Source organism: Chlamydotis macqueenii, chromosome 3 (genome assembly GCF_036417535.1).
Source record: "Chlamydotis macqueenii isolate bChlMac1 chromosome 3, bChlMac1.mat, whole genome shotgun sequence".
Lineage (NCBI taxonomy): Eukaryota > Metazoa > Chordata > Aves > Otidiformes > Otididae > Chlamydotis > Chlamydotis macqueenii.
The window spans coordinates 33,429,078-33,453,714 of record NC_141558.1 but is presented as its reverse complement, the minus strand read 5'-3'; the positions used below and the strand labels follow the sequence as shown (position 1 = coordinate 33,453,714).

Below are 24,637 nucleotides of genomic sequence, written 5' to 3'. Positions count from 1 at the left end.
AATAGGGCATTTTTGTCCCTCACTGAGAACCGCATGCACAACAGAATGTCTGTTCATTACTTCAGCTGTAGCGGTGCAAGGCTGGAGTGCAACTTAAGCAGAAAAGGTTCTGTTCCTCAGAAAAGAGGAGAGGTTTTGTGAGGCGAGTCTCCATGGCTGGATCTATGCTACATAGAACGAGGCATGGGCACAGTGCCTTAAGCAATGGCATGGGATCACCCATACGATTTAATCGCTTGCACAGACTCTGGCACGGGTTTGCCCCTGCCAGTGGGTATCCTCATGCTCTGGGGGCCATTCTCCACAGGCAGTTTGGCTGTACTTTCCCTGGTTTTGGTGCTGGGACACAGTTGTACTGCATGGGGAGGCCTCAGGGCCAGAGGTGACTCCTGGCTTGCTTAGTGTACGGGTATGGTAATGGCTGTGTGTGGCTCTGAGGTCAGGCAGGACCTTTGGCCATGTGACATGGCATCCCTTCAGGGGAGGCTCTTGCATGACCCTATACGATTCCTGCACCCTTTTAAGTGTGCGCTTTGTAACGCTTCACTATTTACCATTCTTGATTGGTGAAGATTTACCTTTGGTCTGCTTGGTCCTGACAGTTCCGTTTTAGACTGGTAACAGCATCCTGGCACCTCCATTAATTTGTGCAGGGTCTCCTCTTCAACAACAGTTCTGGCAGTTGTGAGCCACATGTCACCAGGGACAGGATGTGTATTTAAAATAAAATTATATGTGTCTTGGTTTTCAATTTCACTACCCCATGCTGTTAAATGCTCTAGAGAGCATCTGCAGTCACGCCACCAAAGCTCTCTCCAGCCATCAAAGCTCTCTCAGGTTTGGATTCCATTTGCAAATGCACATATGTAGCTGAAATAATTGCTGCCATTGCCAGCCCTACTTTGGCAATAACAATAAATGGTTTATAGGCAGTTTCAGAGGACTGTTACTACCCATAAATAAAGCCATTTGTGCAGCAATTTTTGGTCACACTTTTGTAAGGCTGCTATGCCAGAATCCTTTTGGGAGATACCTGTGGCCAGCTGAAGTGTTTTGCCTGATGCCAAGAAATTCTCCTTCTGTGGTTTTAATATGCAGCTAGGAAGTGTTAGTAAGCTTTTGTTACTGGGTAGCCTAAGAGGAAGGCTACTATGTTTTCAATCATGTTAGCCTCTTAGCTGCCTTTATAAGCTCCTGTCAGGATTAGAAACCTCCCTTTACAGGCCATGTTTCATTACAGGCTAATGTTTCATTTTTCCAGCAGTCTCTTTGTGATGGTTTTGGCCCAGATGCCAACCATGTCTTTCATCAGAACTCAGTCAGCCCTGCAAAGTTGCTGTGTTGACTGTCTATCTGCCTTAGGTCATCCTTGTATGCTAACAATTTCTCTTCCTTTCTGAACTCTCTACTTATATATTTGCTGCTTTGCTTTATTTTTACACACAGTTCAGTGCACCTCACCATCATAGAGAGGTAGTTCCTCTATCCTCTATCTTCCTCTAGCCTATGCTAACGGAAGATCATTTAGAACCTCAAATCCCATATGGTGAAAGAAAAATCAAGCAAATATCTCAGTGTCTTCTCTTTTCAAAGGAGAAGTTCATAGTGAGAGTTTATTATTTTTTTTCATTAGATCACTGATATAAAGTTTTGACATGGGATTGGGTACCTAGTTCTATGATGTCCCTGTCCAAAAGGTCTATTGCAAATGTCATTTCTTCTGCCCCCAAACATGCTACAGAGATGTAAGAATCACTAGAAGGACCGGCTATTCAAGGGTATTGTTTTGTGTCCAGATGTTAATCCAGAAAGGACTGGCTTCTAGTTTGGCTTGAAGATCAGCCCACCAAAATAATTAATCCTTTGGCTGGAGAATACCTCAAGGAGGAAACTGGATGACCTGACAACTGAGAATTACTAATAAAATGCTGCAAATACTGTCTTTTCATCCAGTGAAGAATGCAAAATGTCCTAAACTAAATACATCATCTCCTTTTCATTTTTTCATTGAGCTCTCAAATGCAGAAAGCATATGAAACTATGAAATTCGTAACACATACAAAAAAAAAAAAAAAAAAAATCCAGAGTGCCTGACTTTTCCTGCAATGGACTGCGTAAGGCAGCAGGGAGCCGCCTCTCAGCAGTGAGCACACTGGACATCCCTCTGATGATACCAGTCCTAGAAGTAGCTGGATGAGGTCCCAGAGTGGAAACTTGGCATTTGCCTAAAAGCTGGAGACAATGGAAGCTGTTCCTTCTGCCACGGATGAGAAATTGGTTGTATCTGTTGGCCCCAGTTCATAAGGGTGGACTGGTAGCTGGAAAATACTGACCAGGAAACAGGCTGCACTCGTCCTGAGGAGCGGGAAGATGTTTAAGGGTTTACGCACAGCAATGAACACTCTGTTGTTATTATCTTTTATCTACAGATATACCCAAGGTGTCATTTATGCCACCTTTTCCGTGAAAGGGAGACAATCGGAGGGAACACGATCTTCTTGTGCAGGCCATTGCTATTAACGTACAGGACAAAATAGAGGACACACTGAGGAAATGTTTCTGTGACAAATGGGCTAATGAAAAACTAAACGGATACTTGAGTGAGGTGCAGGCTGCAGGGCTGGAGCAGAAGTGAGCCACTGATACCCTGGGAGTGTGCTCAACAATTACTGTCTTCTTAGGTCACTTCCAGGCGCGGTGCGAGTTATGGGGGTTTAACCTATGAAATCACTTCTGGTGTGGTTTTGGGGAGATACTTGTGCTGTATAAGTGATTACATAGGAAGCCTAAATTTAGACAGGGTAACTTCAACCCCACTCTGGTACCTCGAGCATTTCTCACTTCCCATTGCGGAGCAAGTGGCCTTGTCCCAGCTCCACGTCAGTGTGAGACCCAGGCCAGCATCACACAGCCCCTGTGCCACAGCTGCCATGGGACGTGAGCCAGGGCCCCTGCCCCAGAACAGAGCGAGGAGTGGTGAGCAACCTGGGTAGCAGCCTGGTGGCTGGTACACCCCAGCAGCTCACTGTAACGCAGCCAAATCTGGGATTTGTGCATCTGAGAGGTCTCCGCAGGGGAGGGCTAGCCTGGAACGATGCCCTTAGCAAACACTGTTGGTTTGTCTTGTTTGCCCTCCAGGAAATGTTTATTTACCCAGGCTTTTCCTGAAGAGATATATTGCGTAGGATGTCCGCAGCTGACGGGGATGGGGCATTTCAGTTCAACGAGTATTTTGCAACCTACATATCTGTAATAATATGTGCACTAAAAAGGAAGCAGACACCGAAATTGCACATCTGTCTAATTAGTCTTACCACAATTGTTGGATGTAACATGCGTGATTGCCATCATAGAAAGAGTTTAAAGTTACAGCTCTTTACTTGGATCAAATGATTTATGTTGTACCTTTCCCATAAAGTCAGGGTCACTGCCTCCTGTTGTGGCCAGTTGGCTTGTTTCCCTTATTTTCTATCTGGGGGTCCCACAGGAAAGAACGTAAGTGTGGTGAAAAATGTGAATGGAGAGACCCAAACCCAAATCTGCTGAGGCAGTGGAACCCCCAGAGCTGTGTGAGGGCACCTTTCACTGCAGGACCTGTCTCTACAGGGGCTGGGCTCATCTGGTGCTGTTGGCTCCTGCTGTCAGGGGGCTGCTCTCACCCACTTTGGTGCTCCCTCGTTCAGGGAATTACTATCGCCATTTTGTCAGGCTTTTGTAGATGAAGGTCATTGCCTGAACAGTGGCTAGTTCAACGCCAGAGAGGACCTCAGCTGGTGAACCGAGAGGGGCAGCATCCATTCCCTTGGGGAGGCAGCACGGGGGAAAGGCTACATTCCTGCCTGCTGTGGGGTCAGCAATCCATTTTCAGAGAAATTAACTTATTTACACATTAGGTGTCCTTCCTACATCTAAAATACCCTTTATAAAGCAATATATAAAAAACCAAACTGGTTTTGTTTGCTAAAGCCGCCTGATTTACTGAATCTGATACAACCCTGTAAAACTTAAAGCACCCAGTAGTGTATCTCTTGGTGGATGGTGGCTGGGTTCCCTGTGGAGGTAAGAGGCATCTCCCAGCTCCTCGCAGCCTCCTTTGCTTTTAAGGAGACAGTGCCGTACATGCTGTCCTTCAGCTGCCAAAGGCGCAGCCAGCGCAGTGTTGGTCCATGGTGGGTGGCCCGCCAGCGAGAGGCAGCGGGTTTGGGCAGCAGCTACGCCCAGGGGTGGGCGAGGGGCCACGACGGCAGAGCTGCTGCAGCCAAACCTGTGGGATTCCATAGTGACCCTCTTTTCCACTGGTCACTCCCTATGCACCACTGACACAAGATTTCTTATTAAAAAAAATTTCCTGTTGGCATGCTCTTTGAAGCAGGTTGTAGCTTTCTAGTATCTTTGCCCTGATAAAACAATTTTTTCTGCTTTCCAAAACCAGGTCGCAATCACAGTGGGGGTGTGTGAGAGCGTGAGAAGGCTGGGAGCAGCGCACAATGGCAAACAAGGCACAAAAAGCTCCTACCGTCAACCACGGGTTTGGGCTGCGAGCTCTTCAGCCGCAGCGAGGGCCTGAAGCGGGTTCGATCGTTGAAGCTCCAGCTCTTCTGGACTTTGGTTGGGCTGCCCTCGGTGGCAATGTCGGTGCTTGGTGACCGGCGATCCCCAACTGAAGACTGCCTGTTCTTTATGCTTTGACCTCGTGGGCTGGCCATCCGGACCCGCTCCTTAAAACTTAGCTTTTGACTGTGAAGAAGAGAAACGTATTTTATTTCATGGCTCCTCCACATCTTTTTTTTTTTTTTTTTTTTTCTGTTGTATGATATTAGGAAATAATTTCTAAAAGATCTCAATGGCATGAATCTACACACTTTTATTTTCATCGAATATATTTCATTTAGGAATGAAAGTGATTTAATGTAATTGTTTTTTGATAGAGGCATTATCAATGGCAGTCTGTATTACTGTACAGAATAATCTTGTAAAAGAAATTAAAATTAACAAAGAGAAACAAATTTCACCCAATTGCTACAGATTAATCTCTAAGAGTTTTTTTTCTTCCTTGAATTTTAAATGGGTTTATTTTCATCTTAATCATCCCAGCTCAGTGCATTTCTGGCCATCTCTTCAGATAAACAAGAACAAAATGTTTTCTATTGTTACGGCATGCCATGTAGTGTTGTGTTTTTTATTTTTAAGCAGGCAAAAATACTGTTAGTATACTCATGCTTTTTCAAAATGTGGCACTTCCAACATTTCATGTGCATTGTTAGTGATCACTCATATCCAGAACTCCTTGTTACAGCACTCACTTGGGCAAGAAGAAACCAAAATTAACAAAACATCCAAGAAACAGCGTGATGACTGATTAATGGAAATGTAGTGATATGCTGTGTGCTTATTGAAGTCATTGCTGGAGATTAAGATGGGAGCTGACTACCTGCAGGTGGTATTGGACAGGTGCTTTAGGACAAGTACAAGAGCCCAGCCAAGCTCAGGACTGTGACTGCTGGATCAATGGTGGCCCTGTTGTCCTACAGTTGGCCAACTGTAAGCTGATTTTTTTTTCCCTCCTGTCCTTGTAACCCTCCCCTCCAGTCAGCTAAATGTGGGATATGTAGATTTTCTGCCTCCCAGTGCTTCAGTTAGCTTTGTTCATGTTCAAACATGTCTGAAGAACATCCTGTGGTCACCGTGACTATTTGCCTATGCTTTTTCATTATTTAAGATTTTGGCCTTTGTTCGTCTCTTCCTGTAGCAGAAGGCACAAAGGGGAAACAGAAAGGAAGTCTGATACCAAGATTTGGAACCTTGTGTTATCTACAAGTTAAAGTTCAACCACCTGTACAAGGGAATGGTTGTCTTGATCAGTGGTCCTGCTTTTGCAAGGGGAGAGATGATCGGAGCAATGCAGTAGCTGCTCACAGTGTGAACTTACTGGGTCTTGCAGTCCTACTGCCCTGGCATAGGCTTTGGGGCTGCTTTTAAAACACCCGTAGCAAAGAATGCCTACCTGCAAATTATAATTGTACTTGAAGTTAAGACACTTTCTAGTACTCTCAACGTCTTTGCATTTAACTTCAGCATGCCCATAAGATATTTTTCAACAGAAATTAATTCTGCAGCTAATTAACTAATGCTAACATGGACGATGTGGTTCTTAGATGTTTAACCTACTGTACTCTGAAAAGACAGTGTTAATATGTAATTATATGAGACAGAAAGTAGTTATAAACTTCTGTGGCTGTGAAATGTTGAGATAATCAGATATCTTTGTCCATGCATAGGATAGCATTTCATTCTGAATACAAACATCACTGAGAGCAGAAAGGATGCAGCTTGTAGCAGGCAAAGCACATGCTGGGAAGCTTATAATGAGATAATTTTCAAGAATGCTAAAAAATGAGCACATCAATAGAAAGATTATTAGATAAATGTAGTTCTATATGGCATGTTGAATCACTTGAAAGAATACCTTTACTGTAATTTCTGAACATAATCTTCTTCCCTTGCCCAAAGTAAGCGATTGTTGAAATAAACACATCATGGTGCTGGAAATGTTATCTATTTCCATTGCAAATTGTTACCCAGACCTGCAGTATTGTGTGCTGCTGCATATGCAACAAAAAAGACCCATAGAACCTACTGCTTGAAAGAAAGCTGAGTTCTAAAATTTAATTTTCAATAAAAATTACATTTCAAGACTGAATTACATTTCATCTCGGGAATCTTTTGCGTTGCACAACTTAATGAAAATATAAGCTGTAAAATATTTATTAATCACATTATTGCATCGTCATACTATACAGCATGAGCAACAGAATCAAAATGGACTTCTTATTATAGATATTATTCCTAGGAATGTGTCCTCTGTGCTTTTTTTAACTCCTCTTATAGCTCAAATTGTATTTGCTATTAAAGCATGAAATCAAATTATACATTTTTTGGACAAATCTTAGAGTAAGAAAGTTTCTGGACAGCTCTATTCCTGTTGCACTTGTTAAAATGAAAGGAAGATTGATAAAATAGCCATTAAAACCACCAGCATGGACCATATTTCTTATAATCCAATTAACTCCAAAATAAAAATGAAAATAAAAAAAAATGAAAAAAGCACATGTGCCATTCTGTCAATTAATTTGTACTAATGAAAGCAATGGCTGCCTTTAAATGATTTTTACACATGGTTATTTCATTTATAAAAGCTGAATGGTACACAATGGCTACTTAACCTGAATATCTTTAGTTCTCCAAATCAAAGCAATGAAGCAATGGTGAAAGGAACAGTAGGCACTTCGTCTGTTCTAGAGACATTTTTCAAAAGTGCAACACTGAGAATGAAAATATTAATTTAAAATCCAGACCTCACACTTAAAAAAAAAAAAAATTCTGCTTTGTAGCAATGGCAATGTAATGGCATGCCAAGGGCCCATGCGGAGGATGCTGTATTGTGAAGAGAAATGCAGCCCCTGAAGGAAGCGTGGATTGGAAACTCTATTTTGCATCTTGAGAATTTCTCCACAGACACTGGTTAGAACAGTTCTTTGCTTCTTGGATCCCTGTTCCTATTTTGAGACTGGTGGGAAATGTTCCTGAAGTCACCAGGTCCTACTCAGTGCAGACATAAATTGTATGACTTACAGCAGTGGAGGATTCATGCTTGGGAGAAGAAAAGTGCTTGTCCTTGGGAGCACCCTGCCGTGGGGCTCTCCTTTGTATGACAAAGAACAGATCATGATGGAAACATTCAGGGCCAGGTTGGACGTGGTTCTGAGCAACCTGATCTAGTTGGAGATGTCCCTGCTCCTTGCAGGGGGGATGGACTAGATGACCTTTAAAGGTCCCTTCCAACCCAAACCATTCTATGATTCTAGAATAACTGAATCAGAGCATTTTGGGGGGATCCTGACCAGCCTTTTTCCCCACAGTGAAAGTCCAGTATAGCTTATAGGCTGTATAGTTCCTGGCTCTTGATTCTCTGTTCCAATAGTGGTAGAGATGGTATTAGAGATACAGAGTGGAGATAATGTTGTGCCCTTTCAAGCATCTTTGAGCATTCTGCACTTGAATCAGTAGCCACTGAAGCCTTTAGCCCCTTTTAATCTGATTTGATTAGCACTGTCCAGTGCCGTGCTAAAAATCTTTCACTTCTTGCAGGACCTAGCCTATTATATTTCTCATGTTCCCCTTTTCTCCTCTGTTTTAATATGATACCCAAAGGAATTCCCTTGAATTAATGTAAAGCTGTTAATGGCCATTGGAAATTCGCATATCCCTGTAAGTACTCTCAAACTTTAAGTGTTAGTCAAAAAGGCAAAAATAATGAGAAAGAATCAGGGAAATAGATGTCTAAACGCTTTCTGAACATACACAGGTTCCTGAATTGGACCTAAATGACAAAGATCTGAGAGAACCACAGCTATCTGCAGTCATCTCCCTCTGACACTTTTTCTTTTAGATGTGTGTCTGTCCATCATTTCTTGTACCCTACATGATTTATCCCAGTTTGGTATATATACATATTTGCTTTCTATTACAATCTTCCTTGGAAATGGTAATCTCTTTGGACCTATTGCTCCTCCATTCCTGCAAGGTGCAAGTCGTGGAATATATTCATATTGATAACACTGAGGCTTTGAAGCTTATTTTCGTGGGGATCAATTACAACTGGCACCTGTGGGGAAAAAGCAAGTGACTTTTCTCTATTTGTTTGCCTTCTGGAAGGTCAGTTGTAGGATCCTGCCACTCATTCCTCCTGTCTTTACATTCATGAGCCGTTCACTTCCCTGGGATAGCAAAGGACTTTCTAGTTCTTATTTCTTCTTTCGTAAAATTCTGTCTTTTCCAACTTTGATTTAAGAAGGAAGAGGTGTTTAGAGACACTAGAGGTCACTGTAGCTTCACTGCAGGGGGAACGAACACTTCTCTGCTGGACCAAATGACTAGACTTGATAAGATTTTATTTTAGTTGATAAATGCCTACAAACCTTTGCTTTTCTCTCCCATACTCTTAGCTCTGTCTGTCTTCCATGGACCATCTTACGATACTTTTTGTTAACTGAGCGTCTCTTTGCCTTCCACTCCCACTCCTGTATTTCCCTGCCTACCTTCCTGCAATTTTTGGTCAAGTTTATCTTCTGCCCTGCTTCAGCCTCAGACCTGCAGCACTACTGCTTGCTACCAGTCACAATTTACAATTTTTTTTTTTCAGCTTTTCAGACGGAGCAGGCTGGTGGAAGTGGGAATAGGAAGAAATTGAAATGAATGAGAAGCAACTGGAGAGCTTGAGGGTGAGGGGGAAGGCTTTGGATCTCAAGCTGAGGCAGAAGCTAAAACTGACAAAAATTATCACCGTGTGACAAGCAACAGCAATCAAATGTACATGCCAATTTTCAGCAGTTAACTTCAAATAAATACAGATGTTAATTCTTACCAATCCTACAGACAGCTTTACTGAAATTAAGCTAAGTTGAACAAATGAAAATGCAGTGGATAGTACAGTGAGGCCTGAAGTTCAAACATTCAAGACTTCTCCACCAGTCTCATGCTAGGAGCATGAACCCAAGAAATGTAGGGTTATATCTCATACCGTCAATGAGTAATAACAAGAATTTTAGGGACATAATGTCTTAAGGTTCAATTGTCAAATGGAAAAAAAATAAATTAATTTCATGAGTTTTGTGTATTTTTTCCTTTTTCAAAACAGTTTCCAGATGAAGAGAAACTATTTTTTTATCTCTGTTTTCTATCATTGGTTTGTCCTTCTATTGTCTTTTAAATTATTTTTAAAAAGTAAGAAAAAAATGTAATACGCTTTATTTATAAATCAAGGGTTTCTTCCCGTAAGATCTATCCATCTAGGAATTACCATTTTTGGTAAAAGACACAATTTCCACAGAATTCAACTGAAGCAGATGGCTGATTTCACATGCATTCCTCTACCTTCCAGTACAGGACGCAGGCACAGCTTCCACGAGCTGTGTCCAAGGGGATTCCTCTCAACAACAGTTGCGCATTTTGACTATTGATATTGCCTAGTGTGTTACCGCTTAATATTCTCCACTAATTATTAGATGGAGAACTCAACTGCTGTGGTTATAAAAATCCACTTGGACTTGAAGAAATGTCTTTACTCAAACAGTCAACCCTAGTTTTAGATCTCTGCAAGGTAATGCATTCCAAAAGTTCAAGCCTCAGGCAGAGAAAGGGAACTGGGCTTCGGCAAACTGCGGCGTGCTGCACACTGCGATTGTCTGACCAGATGAGATTCAAAGAACCGGTGTTATTGCCATTGTCTTACTGTCATTGCAGGCAACAAGCAATGAGAGGAATCACAAGCACTTAAAAAAAAGTAATCAAGAAACCTCCTTTGGAGAAGTAAGGAATTTTAAAGCACTAAGGAGGGGAAGTAAATGAATCATGCACCTGATGTTAGTTGGCATTCTCAAACATCATGTGAATAGGCAGGATGCTGAATACCTATGTTTCCGAGGGGTGTACATCCTGAAGAGCTTCTGTTTATTACTACAAAGCTTACTAGGAGTGAGGGGAGATAGAGGACCGTGTTACTAAGCATTACACTGCTAGGTAAGGGGTTAGGCTTTCCACCTCAAGTTAGATTCTGCATCACTGGCAATTTCTTTTTCATATGGTGCATGCAGAGAGTTTACATTGAATCTATTTTTAGAAACAGCTATAACATAGGAGGTGGAGAGAATTCCAGAGTACAATTTACTTGTTTCCCTCAGAGCAGGGATGAGGTATTCACCCAAGCTCCTGGGTGAACTGGCAAAACTCCCCCTTGTTGCACCAGAGAGAGTTGTCTGAATAGCGAATTCATATGCAGGCTCACTAGTTACAACACTAGATGGGTGACATTCATTCTTTGCAGAAACCCAATGCATGTCCTGCATGCAGCTTAAGACTGCTTATACTCTCAGGATGTTGTAAGATCCATCAATCTTGATCTAGTTTCCTGCACAGGAAGAATTTCAGCCACATTGTATAATCGAACAGAAGGAAATATTATTTGCGTTCAGTGTGTGTATTTGTAGATACGGAGAATTTAACATATAGGCTTTTTAAACTACTTGCAGAACTGATTTACAGAAATATCTCAGTTACAGCGTGGATACACCAGAGAGGTTGTCTACCATTACTTTGGATAAATGATTAATTAGATATTAATACTGTGTAATATCTAATATTGTGTAATATTTTGAGAAATACAACATGCATATTTTTCTTAAAATCAGTATGAAGCTACAGTCTCATAAGCACAGCTCTCAACTCAGATGCACAGCAACATTTAGTTACCTAATGAAAGACTGTAGGTCTTATACATAGCAAAACACAAGAATTCATGTCTGTAAGTATAAAAGTCATTTTGGTAGGAAGGAAAATAATTAACTTTTTTACCTAAAGTAACAAAAGTTTTTCTCCACTGCTGTTAGAATGGAGTACAGAGCAAAGAGCATATTCAGAAAGCAATCCAATGTACTACTTGTGCAAATACATCTTCATTTAAAGAGTGAAACAAGAAGCAGCTTACGTAGTTCACATAGCATCCCATGCAAGTCACTCAGCATTGCAGTAAGAAAGAAGTTAAGTAGTTGAGGACAGTTATCTCACAGTACGTTGCAGCACTTTGCATTTACATTTTTACCACAAAAGACCACACACACCACATGTAATTTAAGCGATACAAACACACAGCAATATATTAGCTACGAACGGTAAACAGCCACCAACAAAACACACTTTTTTTAAAAGGCACTGAGTGGTCAGTGGGGTTTTTACTGCAGACCAGGATCGTGGTAGACAACTAGTTCATTTTTATACCTACACTAATTTGCAGCAGTGCACATATTAGCTAAGAGTTTCTGAAGAGGCAAGCATCTTCCATTCAGTGAAAATAAAGTAAAAAAATCTGGCTCAATCATTGACTATCTTTAAAACCACAACAGTTATCACTAAAATGGAGCATGTAATATAGTCTTGACAGCTGGGGTTTTCTTTGCATCTTCTACTTATTGTAAGTAAATTTGTATCTCTAAATGCTCACAGGTACAACGGGGAATAACCTCTCCCCTCTGCACAAATCACTGTTTTGGAGGTAAGTACTCATTTACTGCCAACTTCAGTCTCACCTTTAAAAAAACTGAAGTCAATTTCAGATGTTGTTGTTGAAGGAGTAGGAAATACAGCTGGCGAGTGCAAAAAGTTTTGATCAGGCCATAGTAATTTAATGAGATCAATATATTGCTGGCAAGCCTATGGAGGTAATGTATATGAAAAGTCATAGAAGTGATAGAGCAGGTGAAGTGCTCGTGAGGGACATCTCAGCGTAAACCAGTCCCCTCGAGTTACTGTGACAGCAGTTACCTGCGCATCGGGGAAAAGGATGGAGTCAGGCACCAGAGGAGCAATACGGATGTGGAACGGGACATGGGTAATTGATGTGAAGACTTTTTCCACCCCTGATTGAATAACCCAGAAGAGTTTGTGAACCACCATACAACTCAGAGGCAGATGTATTTCAGGGGTGGATGTGTCACCAACAATTTTTTCCTTGGCTTGTCATCATTTTCTGCTTGGAGGTGAACTCCACTATTCTCTGATCGTGCTGATGCCGCAGCGCTGGCTGCCGAACGCCTGCGGACTCCCACCCCTAATGACTTTCGGAGACAGTGTAATTTCTCTTGTAGCCACTGAATCCTTTCCTGTCCCTAAGGAATCAAGCTGTAAGCACGGCAAAGAGCAGCATTTCCTCCTACTACCTTACTTTATCCTGGGAGGACAGCTTTGCCAAACCCGCCTCCTTGTCTTGTAGGCAGCCAGTCCTCAGATGGCATCCAGGCTGGGTGGAAACCCCACCTGCCCTCTGACCGGCAGCGGTGGGGTTTATTTAAGGAGAGATACCAGGCTGTCTCCTCCACCCAAACAGGGCCGTGTGAGGTGACAGCCAGCCAGTGCCATTGCGGTGGTCCTCCCCCTGCTACAGGGGGCTTATGAGCTGGTTCACAAAGCCAAATTCAGCTACATGCCTGTAGCTTCCACTGTGATTCCTGGAAACCTTGAGCATCGGTTTTATCACAGAAGATGGGGGCCGTGTCCTTGCCCAGGAGCTGGGTCCGAGGACGCCGCTCCACTCGCTACTCTGCCGCTGTTTGGACTGAGCTCCCCCTCAGAGTTAAAAAGTAAAAAAAATGCCTAGTTTTTCCACACAAAAACTGGAACAAAGAAGCAAATTTCAGCAGCATTAGTCCATCAATACGAATTTAAAAAAACACAATTTGTGATTATTACCAGCTGACAGTTACAGTTCATTGAACCTACTGTGCAGAACCTGGAACATGTAAAAACCATTAAGAAGCAGCGATTTCACAGATAAAAGAAATAAAAGAAACTACAAACCTGCTAGAAGCTTCCCCTTGTTCTTTTCTTCAGGTGAGGGAGTGGGAAGGAAAAACATACTTGTTATGCAGATAGTAATCACATCGCTTAGTTACAGATGATGTTAGATATATGATAAAAGTAAATGAACATGTTAATGAATGTACAACACACACGTTACATTGCCACCACAAAAACATTCAAGCAAGACTGGTAACTACAAATGCTTCTGAAAAAGAGACTTTTCAGTTGTTTTAACACATGCATAACATGCTTAGTACATACCACTGCAGACTGAGTTGGCAAAGCACTTAGGCAAAATGCATTGCTGACACATATACAACAGAAAGCTGTAGGCTCTTATTAGATAAAGTTATCTCTGGTGAATAAAAAGGTTTAATTTTAGGATAGTACAGCAATACGCTTATTTAAAATAACAAGTAGATGCACTTTTGAGGGACAGTCATATTTTAGAATATTTTAGGTGGGATACAGCTTCATTATTTATGCAATTTTCTATCCATCCATTTATAGCAGTGTTGCCTTCAACCTGTTTCTGCATGTCAAAAATCAATATTCCATGTAACTTTTAATCTAAAAGCTCCTTTTAGTTTGGAGCATTTTGGAATTACAGTTATGGTAATGGATTACTTATGGCTCTGTTCTTGTCAACTCTTTGAAATTCAAAGATCAGCTTTGGGTACCCAGCCAAACCTCTTTTTGGCTGAGCTTTTTGGCACACGATTACCTTTTCACTGTCATGTGGATGTTCATCACCCAGCTCTGAGAGAAACCACTAATTCTCTTGCACTGTCTGCAATAACAACAGTTAGGATGCTTATCAGAGCTTTCCCATAAGGCTCTTAGCGCTCTCGTTTTTGATCTTTATAGAGTATCTTTTACTTCCTGATTTGCGCCCCGTATTGAATCAGTCACCTTGTTACCTCCCGGTAAATCTTTTTCTGAACTACTGAAGAGTCTTGGGCTGCCAGCACCCTGTGAATTCTCACCCAAACTAGCACATCAAATATTTCCTGTCGGCCAAACTGTGACACCAGGTCTTTTTAGTCATCTTCCACTGTCTATGTGTATCACTGAGGGTATAATTTGCCTGAAGGAAATACTGAATATACCAGAATTTATGACAAAAAGGAGCAAATTCCCCAGAGCATTCACCTGCAGAATACTGCAAGGCTCTCTTCCCTCACAAAGGTACGTTTGTAGCTATAGCCTTGTATGGAGGCACAGGCATAAAAATACCATTAAAACAAGGAAAAAGCTCTGCATTAAACTTAATATTTTTCTCCTCACAGCTAATTTGGAACTAGGTGAAACAGTGACCTTGATACATGAGTGGGGTTTTAGGAAAATGTTTCTAATGCCTGTGCTTAGATAAAGGGCAATGATTTGTATTTGTCCCACTGTCCTAGGCTCCTTGATAATATCTATCTGACTTGTTAGTTGAAATTTTTAATGAGAGGACTTAAGAAGACAAAACAAGACAAAACAGACAAATAGTAATTTTCTATAAACTTGAATAGACATGGAGAACAGCACCAGCTGCCATATTGGTACCTACTTTGTAGGGCTGCAGGTATGCAAGGCCTTCAAATGAGGCTTCCAGGTAGCAATGGAAACCGATTTCTCATCAGCCGCATAACTACGCCATACACACTACGTGCAGGATATATGGTAAAAAAGAAAAAAACAAGGCAAGAGGGAGCAGGGGGTGAAACAAAAAATTGAAAAGCAGATTAGTAACCAATACAAGTCATGGCTTTCTTTTATCATTCATAGCACTGATACATGCCTGAGGGGAGGAAGAATACTTTCATAATATCGCCAGGTGGCTGTCAGGTTTGTTCGGCTGGCGTCGGTAGAATAAAACCGCCAAGAAGCCTGGTATGAGGAAACAATAGAAAAGCACAAAGGAACCAAGAACATGAAGTGACAATGCCACCGCACTGATGGAGACAGGGGATTTTGCTCAGATTGGGATGTGCTCTATTAGGTCGATTAAGGAAATACCAGTAAAAACCTACCAAAACTTTTGTGGCCCACAGTACACTTTACACGGTAAAGTAAGAGTTACTGGCTTTGTGGAAGCACCAGAAAATATTCAGCACATAAAGGTGCTCAAAAAAGCATCACAGTGATTTATTTGTGACAAGTCCATAGGGGATACCCACACAAACTTGCAGTCTGAAGTTAAGGAAGTGTCATAATACATTTTGTAAATGATAATGAAAACCAGACAAAAAGCATTTAGAATAAAAGAGAAGTATTCTCTGTGGTTTGAAACACTGTCAAATGTTTAAAAACACAAAATAAATCATTTCAAAGGTAAGTGACCAAAGCATAGCATTGAAAATGTATTCACCGTTTAGATTTATAGCTGCCTGCAGATAGCAAGACGGATCCTTGGTTCTGCAAACGGGAATAGCTTCCCTGATGTCAGCATAACTATATTAATTTGTACTAGCTGAGTATCTGCGCTTCCTGTATATTGTCGACCATTAAATGTCATCCAGGTATTCTTCTACGGAGTCTAATACCCTTTTTTTTCCTACTGCATATCTCACAGAAATACATCTAGTCTGCATTTACAGATGGAGAACATGTCACTTACTTTCTAAATTGTTCCGCTGGTTAATCATTCTCATTGTCAAAAATTTCTGCGGTATTTTTAATTCAAAACTCTTTGGTTTTGGCTTATAGCCAGAGATATTTGTTATGTTTCTGTCTGCTACGTTAAATAGTCCTGTAGTTTCCAGTACTTCCTCTCTGGACTTTTATCTTCAAATAATATTCACAGTGAATATTTCTTATAAGCTAAACACATTGAGAAAAGTATGCCCATATGAAACATTTCAGTTTTCTATAGTGATACCTTAGCTATGTTTAAGTCAGGTAAAGGCTCTAGCAGACCGTATATTCATGGCAGCAGAGGAGTTAACACAGACTAATTCTACAGAGTAACTTATTAGAAAATAGACATTATCCTGATAAGCTGGAGCACACTGATTTCCATGGTAATTCATTATCCATATCCACAACAGACAATTTAAAAAAGCCTGGGCACTGTTACAGTAGACAATGATATGCAGTTCAGACACATCCTGCATTTATGAGCATGAAATTTTCTCCAGTCCTGAACTCGTTTTTTTCCAATGTTTTCTTTCCTTTCTCCAGTTTTCCAGTCTCATTAACAAACTGTAGATGCTGAGTTGATATGTAACATATCAACTAGCAGCACTACCACACACAATAGTAATATCAGCCTTCTCCTACTTGTTATCTTTCTGGTTCTGTATCTAAAGACTGCAATAAGCCACCTGGAGTAACATATTGGGAACTAGTATGAAGTTCTTGACTGTCCTTTCCCACTCTTTCTCCTCTGTGTTTCTCATCCTTTGTCAAATCCTTTCCAGAGTCCCCAATACTGAGATAGAAGCCTCTTGTAATAGTCTGAATTCATTGTTTCTAAATCAAGTTTTGTATTCAGTGTATTAAGACTTTTGGTAGGAATCATTCCATCCTGTAAAGTCACCCAGATCATCCTCAGGTTCATTCCCATGTGCTTGCTCTCATCTTTCCTACTCTGGCAGGCCTTGTGCAATTGGCAAATATCTCCATCAGCAATTTTATATTAATTTCCAGATCACTGAAAATGCTGAACCTGAAAACGAACATCTAAATGCTGAACAGCCTTCATCATGGGATCCCACCACAAATGTCTTCCTTTCATGATGATTTTGCACATTGAGCTTCACTTTCTGAAATCAGTCGTCTAGCTACTCTTAATCTATTTAGCATGCTGTCTTACTAAGATTTTGGTTGAACTGTCATACAGTAATAAGAAAAGCTATACCCAAACCCTAAATCTATTATGTGTTCCTCTGGCAACCAAAGTTGGAAGAACTAGATTAGAATACATGTGTTAGAAAACATCCCAGACAGTCATTCTACAATACAATAGATACAAAAGGAGTAGATTTATATTTATTAAGTACTCTAATAAATATTAAATATAAAATATTTAGTACTTAATAATCACCAAACAGTAATAATGGAAACATTTATTAACTTTAAGAATGCTTCAAAAACAGCACGGCATCTGTCCTGAACTTATCACGGAACTCTAGTATATTCATGCTCAGCTTCTTTATTTGGATTTGTTATTTCAGAATTTAAAAAATAGCATAAATGGCATGCATAAAACACTTGGGATCCCAAGAAAATAAACTAGGATACTAGAAGATTATTTCTCCCCTTTTTTTTCAGTGCATCAAGTAGAGTAAAGCTGGGTGCAAAATCATTCTTTAGAGGATTTTATCATTTTTAACTAGGACTGTAAGTTAAGGAAAAAACCCATGAAAAACAGCTATTTAACAAGTATCATGTCACTTTTGCTTAAAAGAAATAATTTCTCAATTGTTGATCTGTACCATTATGTCAATATTGGAGCCAAAACTGCTTCAGACAATTTCAGACATTTTGGAATTGCTAGCATCTACATTTCTGGCTTTTGAGTTGACTAATAGTGAAAGCAATTCTCTGGGCATGACACTGTTCATTTTCACCATTCTAAACCTTGTAGTAGATAAAAAGTAGTTTAATATAGGCAAAAATGCTGTGCTGACAGTTGGGTTGTCTTGGGATCAATTCTATTTTTCCAAGTAATTCACTAACTGCAGGCATGCAATTGACATCCTCGACTTGGTTTCTTCAGCATGGATAGAAATCCTCAAAAACTACGCATAGAAGTGCTATATGCACAATTATGGTAACACAAGGTGATCACTGAACAAACTTATTTCATGAAACTAACCAATCTGTTAAACATGATTTCCACAAAACTTTCCAAAATGAAACAAAAAAACTTGCTCCAATAGGCACTCCAAATCACCTACTATTATCTTTACACTGATTTCATATTTACCTGAATTAGACTGGCAGCTGGATTCCTTCTTTTCTCAAAGTGTTTCTGACGATGTTGTTCCTGCACTTTTAAGGCGAATCCTGAGCCAAGGATGCCCTGCAATACAATGCACCATTTATCATTATGTAGGTGGTTTTTTCAACAAATATATGTAATCAGCTACTAAGATTTTGTGAAGATCTTATGCCATATGATTGCTTCCGATAACACATTTGTGACATTATATGACAATATAAGGCTTAATAACAGTGCACCTTTCATGGTGAGGCAGGAGACTCCTTACTTAAGGTGTAACATCTGTGGTGCTACCAATGACCCCTCATCCCAACCATTGCTTGGGTTTGTGCTACGCTATGTTCCTGCAACTCTAAAGGCCAGAGACAGAGAGAGAGAGAAAATCAAGCAGGAACGTTCAGAGGAACTTAAGCGAGGAATGATGAAATGACCATCTGCCAGATATATATGGATCTCAGAGTCTGTATCTGCAGCGCTTATTATAATTTTTGATTTTAGAAAAGTTAGAAAATGCCTTGCTTAACAGATGAAGTCCATTTCTTCTCGCTTTCCCATCTAAATAACCCACATTGTTCATTCTATAGGATGTAAAAAAAAGCTGATGATGAAATCTCTTGCCTTTTAGCTTTTTTTTACCTTTGAATAAGTAAGACAAATTTGACTCCTGCTGAACAGACCCAAATATTGAGAATGTTTCCCTCCTTGGCTTGCAAGGAGTGTAATATTCCTGCTGGACATGTCTGCATTATAAGGAAGAATATTTCCACTTGATTCTTAGGCAGAATAAAGTAAAATTAGAAATGCACAAGATTCACACATATCTCTTTCTTTACAGACAGATTCAACACAAAAGTGTTTATGAGGAAAATGAGTATCTATACATAGATATGACATGAGGAACAAAAGTTCTAGCATCTCTAATATGTAAGGTTATTCATCTTTTACATGTTCATTGTAGTCCTGCTAAGACTAGCTTTCTTGTTAGTGGTGACTAGGTAACAAAGGGAATGAATTACAGTAGCTGCCATTAAATGTCAGAGATTCAAAACCAGGTAATGTATTATAATTACTATAATTCATTATAATATGCCAGAGATACTGAAATACTCTCTGTACTTAGAGTAAGAAATAAATGCAGTGCACTAGATGATCCAATGCTGTTGGCAAATGCTGACTTTTAAACTTGGTTTGTCTATATGGTTGAAAACAAATTTATTATTATAACACACATGTTTTATAGTGATCTATAGCTAATGAATCTGAGTATTAAAATACTGATTTTCTGTATATGCTGCACTAGATGCAACACAACAAAATACAAATGTCACTTCTGATTTCATGCTTATTCAATACTAATTTAAAAATGAAAGGAAACTCACTCACAAAAATAAAAAGTTATTTCTGAAGCTACATTATATTTTAGTCATTAGATGATTCCCGTTTCTGTTAAAGTCTTTTGAACATTGATAAAAGCAACATAAATAAACTGTTGTGTTTATTTACAATCATTCACTGAAAATGATAGTTGCATTTTTACATTCAAAAACATCAACATTTGGTTGATTTAATACGTTCTGCTACTCTCTATTGGTAGCCTGAACATGCTCATACAAGACAACCTATTAGAAATAACTCATATTTTTTTTCAATATAATCTAGTTCAGAAAAACATATAAGTTGATTTTTTTTTTCCAAAAATCTGAAAGAAAAGCAGTAATATGTAAGCCACAATTCATAACAAAAGAAAGGAATTTCAACCTTACACAGTAGCTTACTATCTAATTTAGGATTATTTCCCAGTTCTGACCATGGCAAAGAAACTCCCCAAAACTCAAGCAATGGCACCAAACCTTTCTTTTGGATTTTGGATAGCAGTTCACTAGTACTGTCACAGAGCAAAAAGCCTTAAACAGTTGTTCTTCATTTAGAGAGCTTCCTTCAGCTTTTTGTATCCTAACAGCCGTAGGAGCCACGGAAGTTTCTATTACCTTTTTACAGATTTTATGGGCATACTCACCGCAGGTAGTGCAAAGAAAGAAATGCCAAGCAGAGCAAATCCTGCAGAAAGCAACCTTCCAAGCCAAGTAAGAGGAGTTTTGTCTCCATAGCCAATGGTTGTCAATGTGATCTAAAAAGAAATGAATGAACATCGTGGTTTACCAGAAGTCACTGAGAGATTAGTTGCAGATTATTTACATTGCATGAAACAGCATTTCCACTAAATAACCCAAGATGTGGAATGTATATAGTTGCTTCTAAAAGAAAAACAAACATAAATAAGTTAATATTAATACATTTTTCTGTGAAAACTTAGTACTGTTGGTGACTGAATAAAACTGACATAAATAATAAATGTGAGAAAAAACCCTAAATAAGCAATAAATAAGTTTAAAAAATAATAAAACAGAAAGTCTGGGATCTCAAAGTCAAGGAAAATGGTGGGAAGTTATGTGAGTTCTTTTCCATGGATGTAAAGGTGTTTCACTTATTTTCTGCAGGGAAATCTAACATTGTGTATTTGCACAACTACACAAATATAAATTACACAGAGATCATATTGTAAAAATATAGTAGGGAGGAAGCTGACGTTCACAGGTGATATAAACTCAAAAGAACAACAAGAAGCAGCTGCATTTTCTACAAGCCCGTCAGTAGAATTTAAAGTGTATTATCTTCTGAAACACAAAAAACATTAATCAGAAGCTGGAAGGAACTTTAAGAAGTTCCTGGTCCTTTCCCCTTCCTTATGACAGGCTCAGATGTCACTCCTGACATGAAGGTCCAAAGACTACCACACAGCAGCAGATGCAGAGGTACCTCAGGCTCAGGACAATGTTAGCTCAGATTTACGTAGGGAGAAGTCAAAGAGAAAGAGGAGGGCATCTGCAGTCCCTTCATGTGGTGAGCCTAATCAGAGGCTCAGCATACAGATATTTCAAAAGCTGTGCTGTGGAGGCCAGCATTCCTGCCATGTAGCACCAGTGTGGATGACGGCACAGTTTGGTACACATGAGAGGGCTCTCCACATGCAGCTCCTTGACCACATAGAAATGCAGCACATATGCAAATGCTGCTGGGATAATGGTGCGTGGTTGTGGTTTACTCAGCATATCTCCAAGGCAAAAGATTATGGCTTCACGTCTGTGTGTGGCTGAGAGTCTTCCTTCACCCAAGGAAGTGTCCTCCAGGCTACTTCTGGCCTGGGAACAACGCCAGACCCAAACTTGGAGGCTGGACTTGCAGGAGAAAGTCACGTCTTTGCACTCTTCTCTTGGGGAGTCTAGTGCGGGCATCTGGAGGAGGTTCAGGCAGAGCAAAGGATTTCCAAGGGCCGAGTGGGAGGCTGCGGGGCGCGTGCTCAGGCAGCAGCACACAATGTTAAAGGACAAAGATAGACAACAGCAGGCTGAATGCCAAGGACTCTGGGGCCTGTTATTAGTGGAGAACATGTGCACAGAGAATTATTTTACATCGTGTACCAAATGTGGGCAAGTTCAGGCTTAGCAAACGTTCTGGCAGGAACGAGTTCTTCAGGAAAATGCCTTCTAGAGACATTTATTTTGCTTCCAGCTTCCTCAAAGTTCATTCCTAGGCAAGATGGCCAAAGCAATTCTATTTAATGCTGGGGTCACCACAGGACAAAAGAAGGAAAGTCTTTTGGAAGTAATTAGATTTCAACTATTTAGGGCTCTGTAGATAGTAAACAGTGCTTTTAATTGCTCCCATTGTTGGGAACAAGCTGCGGGTGTAATTTACCCTGAGAAAGCCATAGTGACTGAAAGGGAGTGAGCTGAGTTAAAGCTGCAGCTGAAATTTCAAGTGGTTATCGAGTCTCAAGTTTTATAATGCAAACCTCGTCACAGGCACACTACCTTGCATGCTTAGCAGGTCTCCTTCTTCGCTCCTCTTCACTTCCCTGCCCCATCCCCTCTTCTCAGATTTTGCTGGACTCTTTGGAGAGCCAACGCAAGCCAGGAAGGTGGAAAGAATTATCCACATTTCTGTGTGATTTTTTTTTTCCTGCTGTTTCAGTGAGCTATGTCAGCTCATGGAGGCACCTAACAAGCTCCAGAGCCTGCACGAGGCAGCACGCTGCTGAGATTGAGCGATAAGGAGGAAGGGAGGTGGGAATGCAGCTCCCTGTTTTCTGGCAGAGGTGAGTGGATCCAGCCACGCCCTTGGCCTGGCAGAGGGGCTTGGTTTGGTTTTCCTTTGTTTGCCAAAGAAGGTATTCCCAGCGCTTCTTATCAGAGGGCAAGTGCAGAAGAGTTTGAGGCTATTAAGACCCCAAGAGCAACGAAGCACTTGAATAAATGAATCCCTGAATAAAAGTTCCTCAAAATTTGTTTCCAGGCCAGCCATCATAAAGCAGTTTGAAGCTCTGGAACAAAGCCAATTTCTTGGCTTCTCTCCAGCTCCCTATCTCTACCAGACACTGGAAAGTACAGAGATATCTCCTGCCTGGGCTGACAAGGAGGAAACAGAACTAAGTGTCATCTGCATATTAATGACATGGCCACTGCACTGTCTTCCAAAGAAGTGAGAGATAAACTTGAACCTTTGGGATCTGACATCTGGGAGCGATCCAAAACCAGGAGCAGTCACACAGACTGTATCTCTGGAATTTATCCAGATAAAATAACAGGAACATATTAAAGTCTTTCCCCCCATTCTTTTAGGTCCTGAAGACTTGATGGTATCAGTATATGATTAAGAGTATCAATGGCTTCTTGCTCACTTTGAGCTGTTTTATCTCAGGACAGTCTTTACATGCGCATATGGGTGTCAGCACCATGCTGTTATCATCTTACTCAACACCGAACAAATGGATTTGATCTTTGTTTTATATTCCACTCATCACACAAGTAAGAAAATATTTTCCCAGACAACTTCAGAGTCAAGTTGAGGAATAATCCCTTGTATCTTTGTTAGTGCTTCAAGCCAATGACTAAACCACTGGCCAGGCCTGGACTGGCATAATCTTGAGGTTAAATTAATTTAACAAGGTGTGGAAAAGTACCGGACATGAGACCATGACAACATGAGAAATTTCCAGATGTCACTGATAATAATGTAAGAAGCAGACAGAAGTTACAGCTAGCACTGTGAGGGAAGGCTGGATCACACGGGTGGTTAAGGGAGAAATGACCAAAGGTCAAATGTGACTGGAGGAATTATTTTGTACCTTTCAGGAATTATAGCCTTGCAAGGACGTCAGCACCTACGTGACTGCATCAGCAGTATTATACAAGGCCAAGAGGGACTAGGTAACAGAACTACAACATCTGCAGCAGAGCTGTGAAGGCAATTAGGGACAGGTTGTTCATCTGGGAGGAGACTTGGCCAGAGGAAGCAAAGTGGCGAAAAGGAAGATCAAGATACAGTAAAAGAAATAACAAAGTGTGCAAACCATGTCTTTCAGGGGATACCTGCTGAGCAGCCCTATGTCTGATCACCACAGCCTAAACCAGGACAATAAACCAAACCTTTTAGAGTTCATTCAGAATAGAATAGAATAGTTTGGGTTGGAAGGGACCTTTAAAGGCCATCGAGTTCAACCCTCCTGCAAGGAGCAGAGACATCTCCAACTAGATCAGATTACTCAGAGCCCTGTCCAACCTGGCCTTGAATGTTTCCAGGCATGGGACATCTACCACCTCTCTCGGCATCCTGTTCCACCACCCTCATTGGAAAAAATTTTTCCTAATGTCTAACCTGAATCTACCTCCCTCTATTTTAAAACCATTATCCCTCATCCTATCTCAACAGGCCCTGCTAAAGAGTTTCTCCTTATCTTTCCTGTAAGCCCCCTTTAAGTACTGGAAGGCTGCTATAAGGTCTCCCTGGAGCCTTCTCTTCTCCAGGCTGAACAGCTCCAACTCTCTCAGCCTGTCCTCACAGGAGAGGTGCTCCAGCCCTCTGATCATCTTCATGGCCCTCCTCTGGACTCTCTCCAACAGATCCACATCCTTCTTATGTTAGGGAGCTCCAGAATTGGACACAATACTCCAGGTGGGGGTCTCACCAGAGCAGTGTAAAGGGACAGAATCACCTCCCTCAACCTGCTGGCCACACTATAGAATTAATTTCACTCAACTTGAAAAATAAAATACTGAGGTGTTTAGCATGATCTGGTCACTGCAACATGCACAATGGAAATAAGTTCCTCCAGCAGGTAACTCATCCTGTCCTTTAATGTGGGACTTGGGCTTGCCTGAAAATGAATGTCTAGTACCATCTGAGATGCCCTGGGGCATCTGAACAGGGACCATCCACAGGAGAGGCATCAGACTC

General features: G+C 40.7%; 1 protein-coding gene across 1 annotated transcript in view; it reads right to left on the bottom strand.

The window, feature by feature from the left end:
• The window catches only part of KCNQ5 (potassium voltage-gated channel subfamily Q member 5), a 297,043-nt gene that overhangs the window by 23,301 nt on the left and 249,105 nt on the right, over positions 1 to 24,637 (bottom strand). The window contains exons 6-10 of the mRNA XM_086745001.1: positions 20,361 to 20,471; positions 18,329 to 18,424; positions 14,966 to 15,060; positions 13,408 to 13,434; positions 4,517 to 4,737 (exon numbers count right to left, since the gene is read on the bottom strand). Of these exons, the coding sequence (XP_086601127.1) occupies positions 4,517 to 4,737; positions 13,408 to 13,434; positions 14,966 to 15,060; positions 18,329 to 18,424; positions 20,361 to 20,471 (550 nt within the window). The remainder of the gene's footprint in view (positions 1 to 4,516; positions 4,738 to 13,407; positions 13,435 to 14,965; positions 15,061 to 18,328; positions 18,425 to 20,360; positions 20,472 to 24,637) is intronic.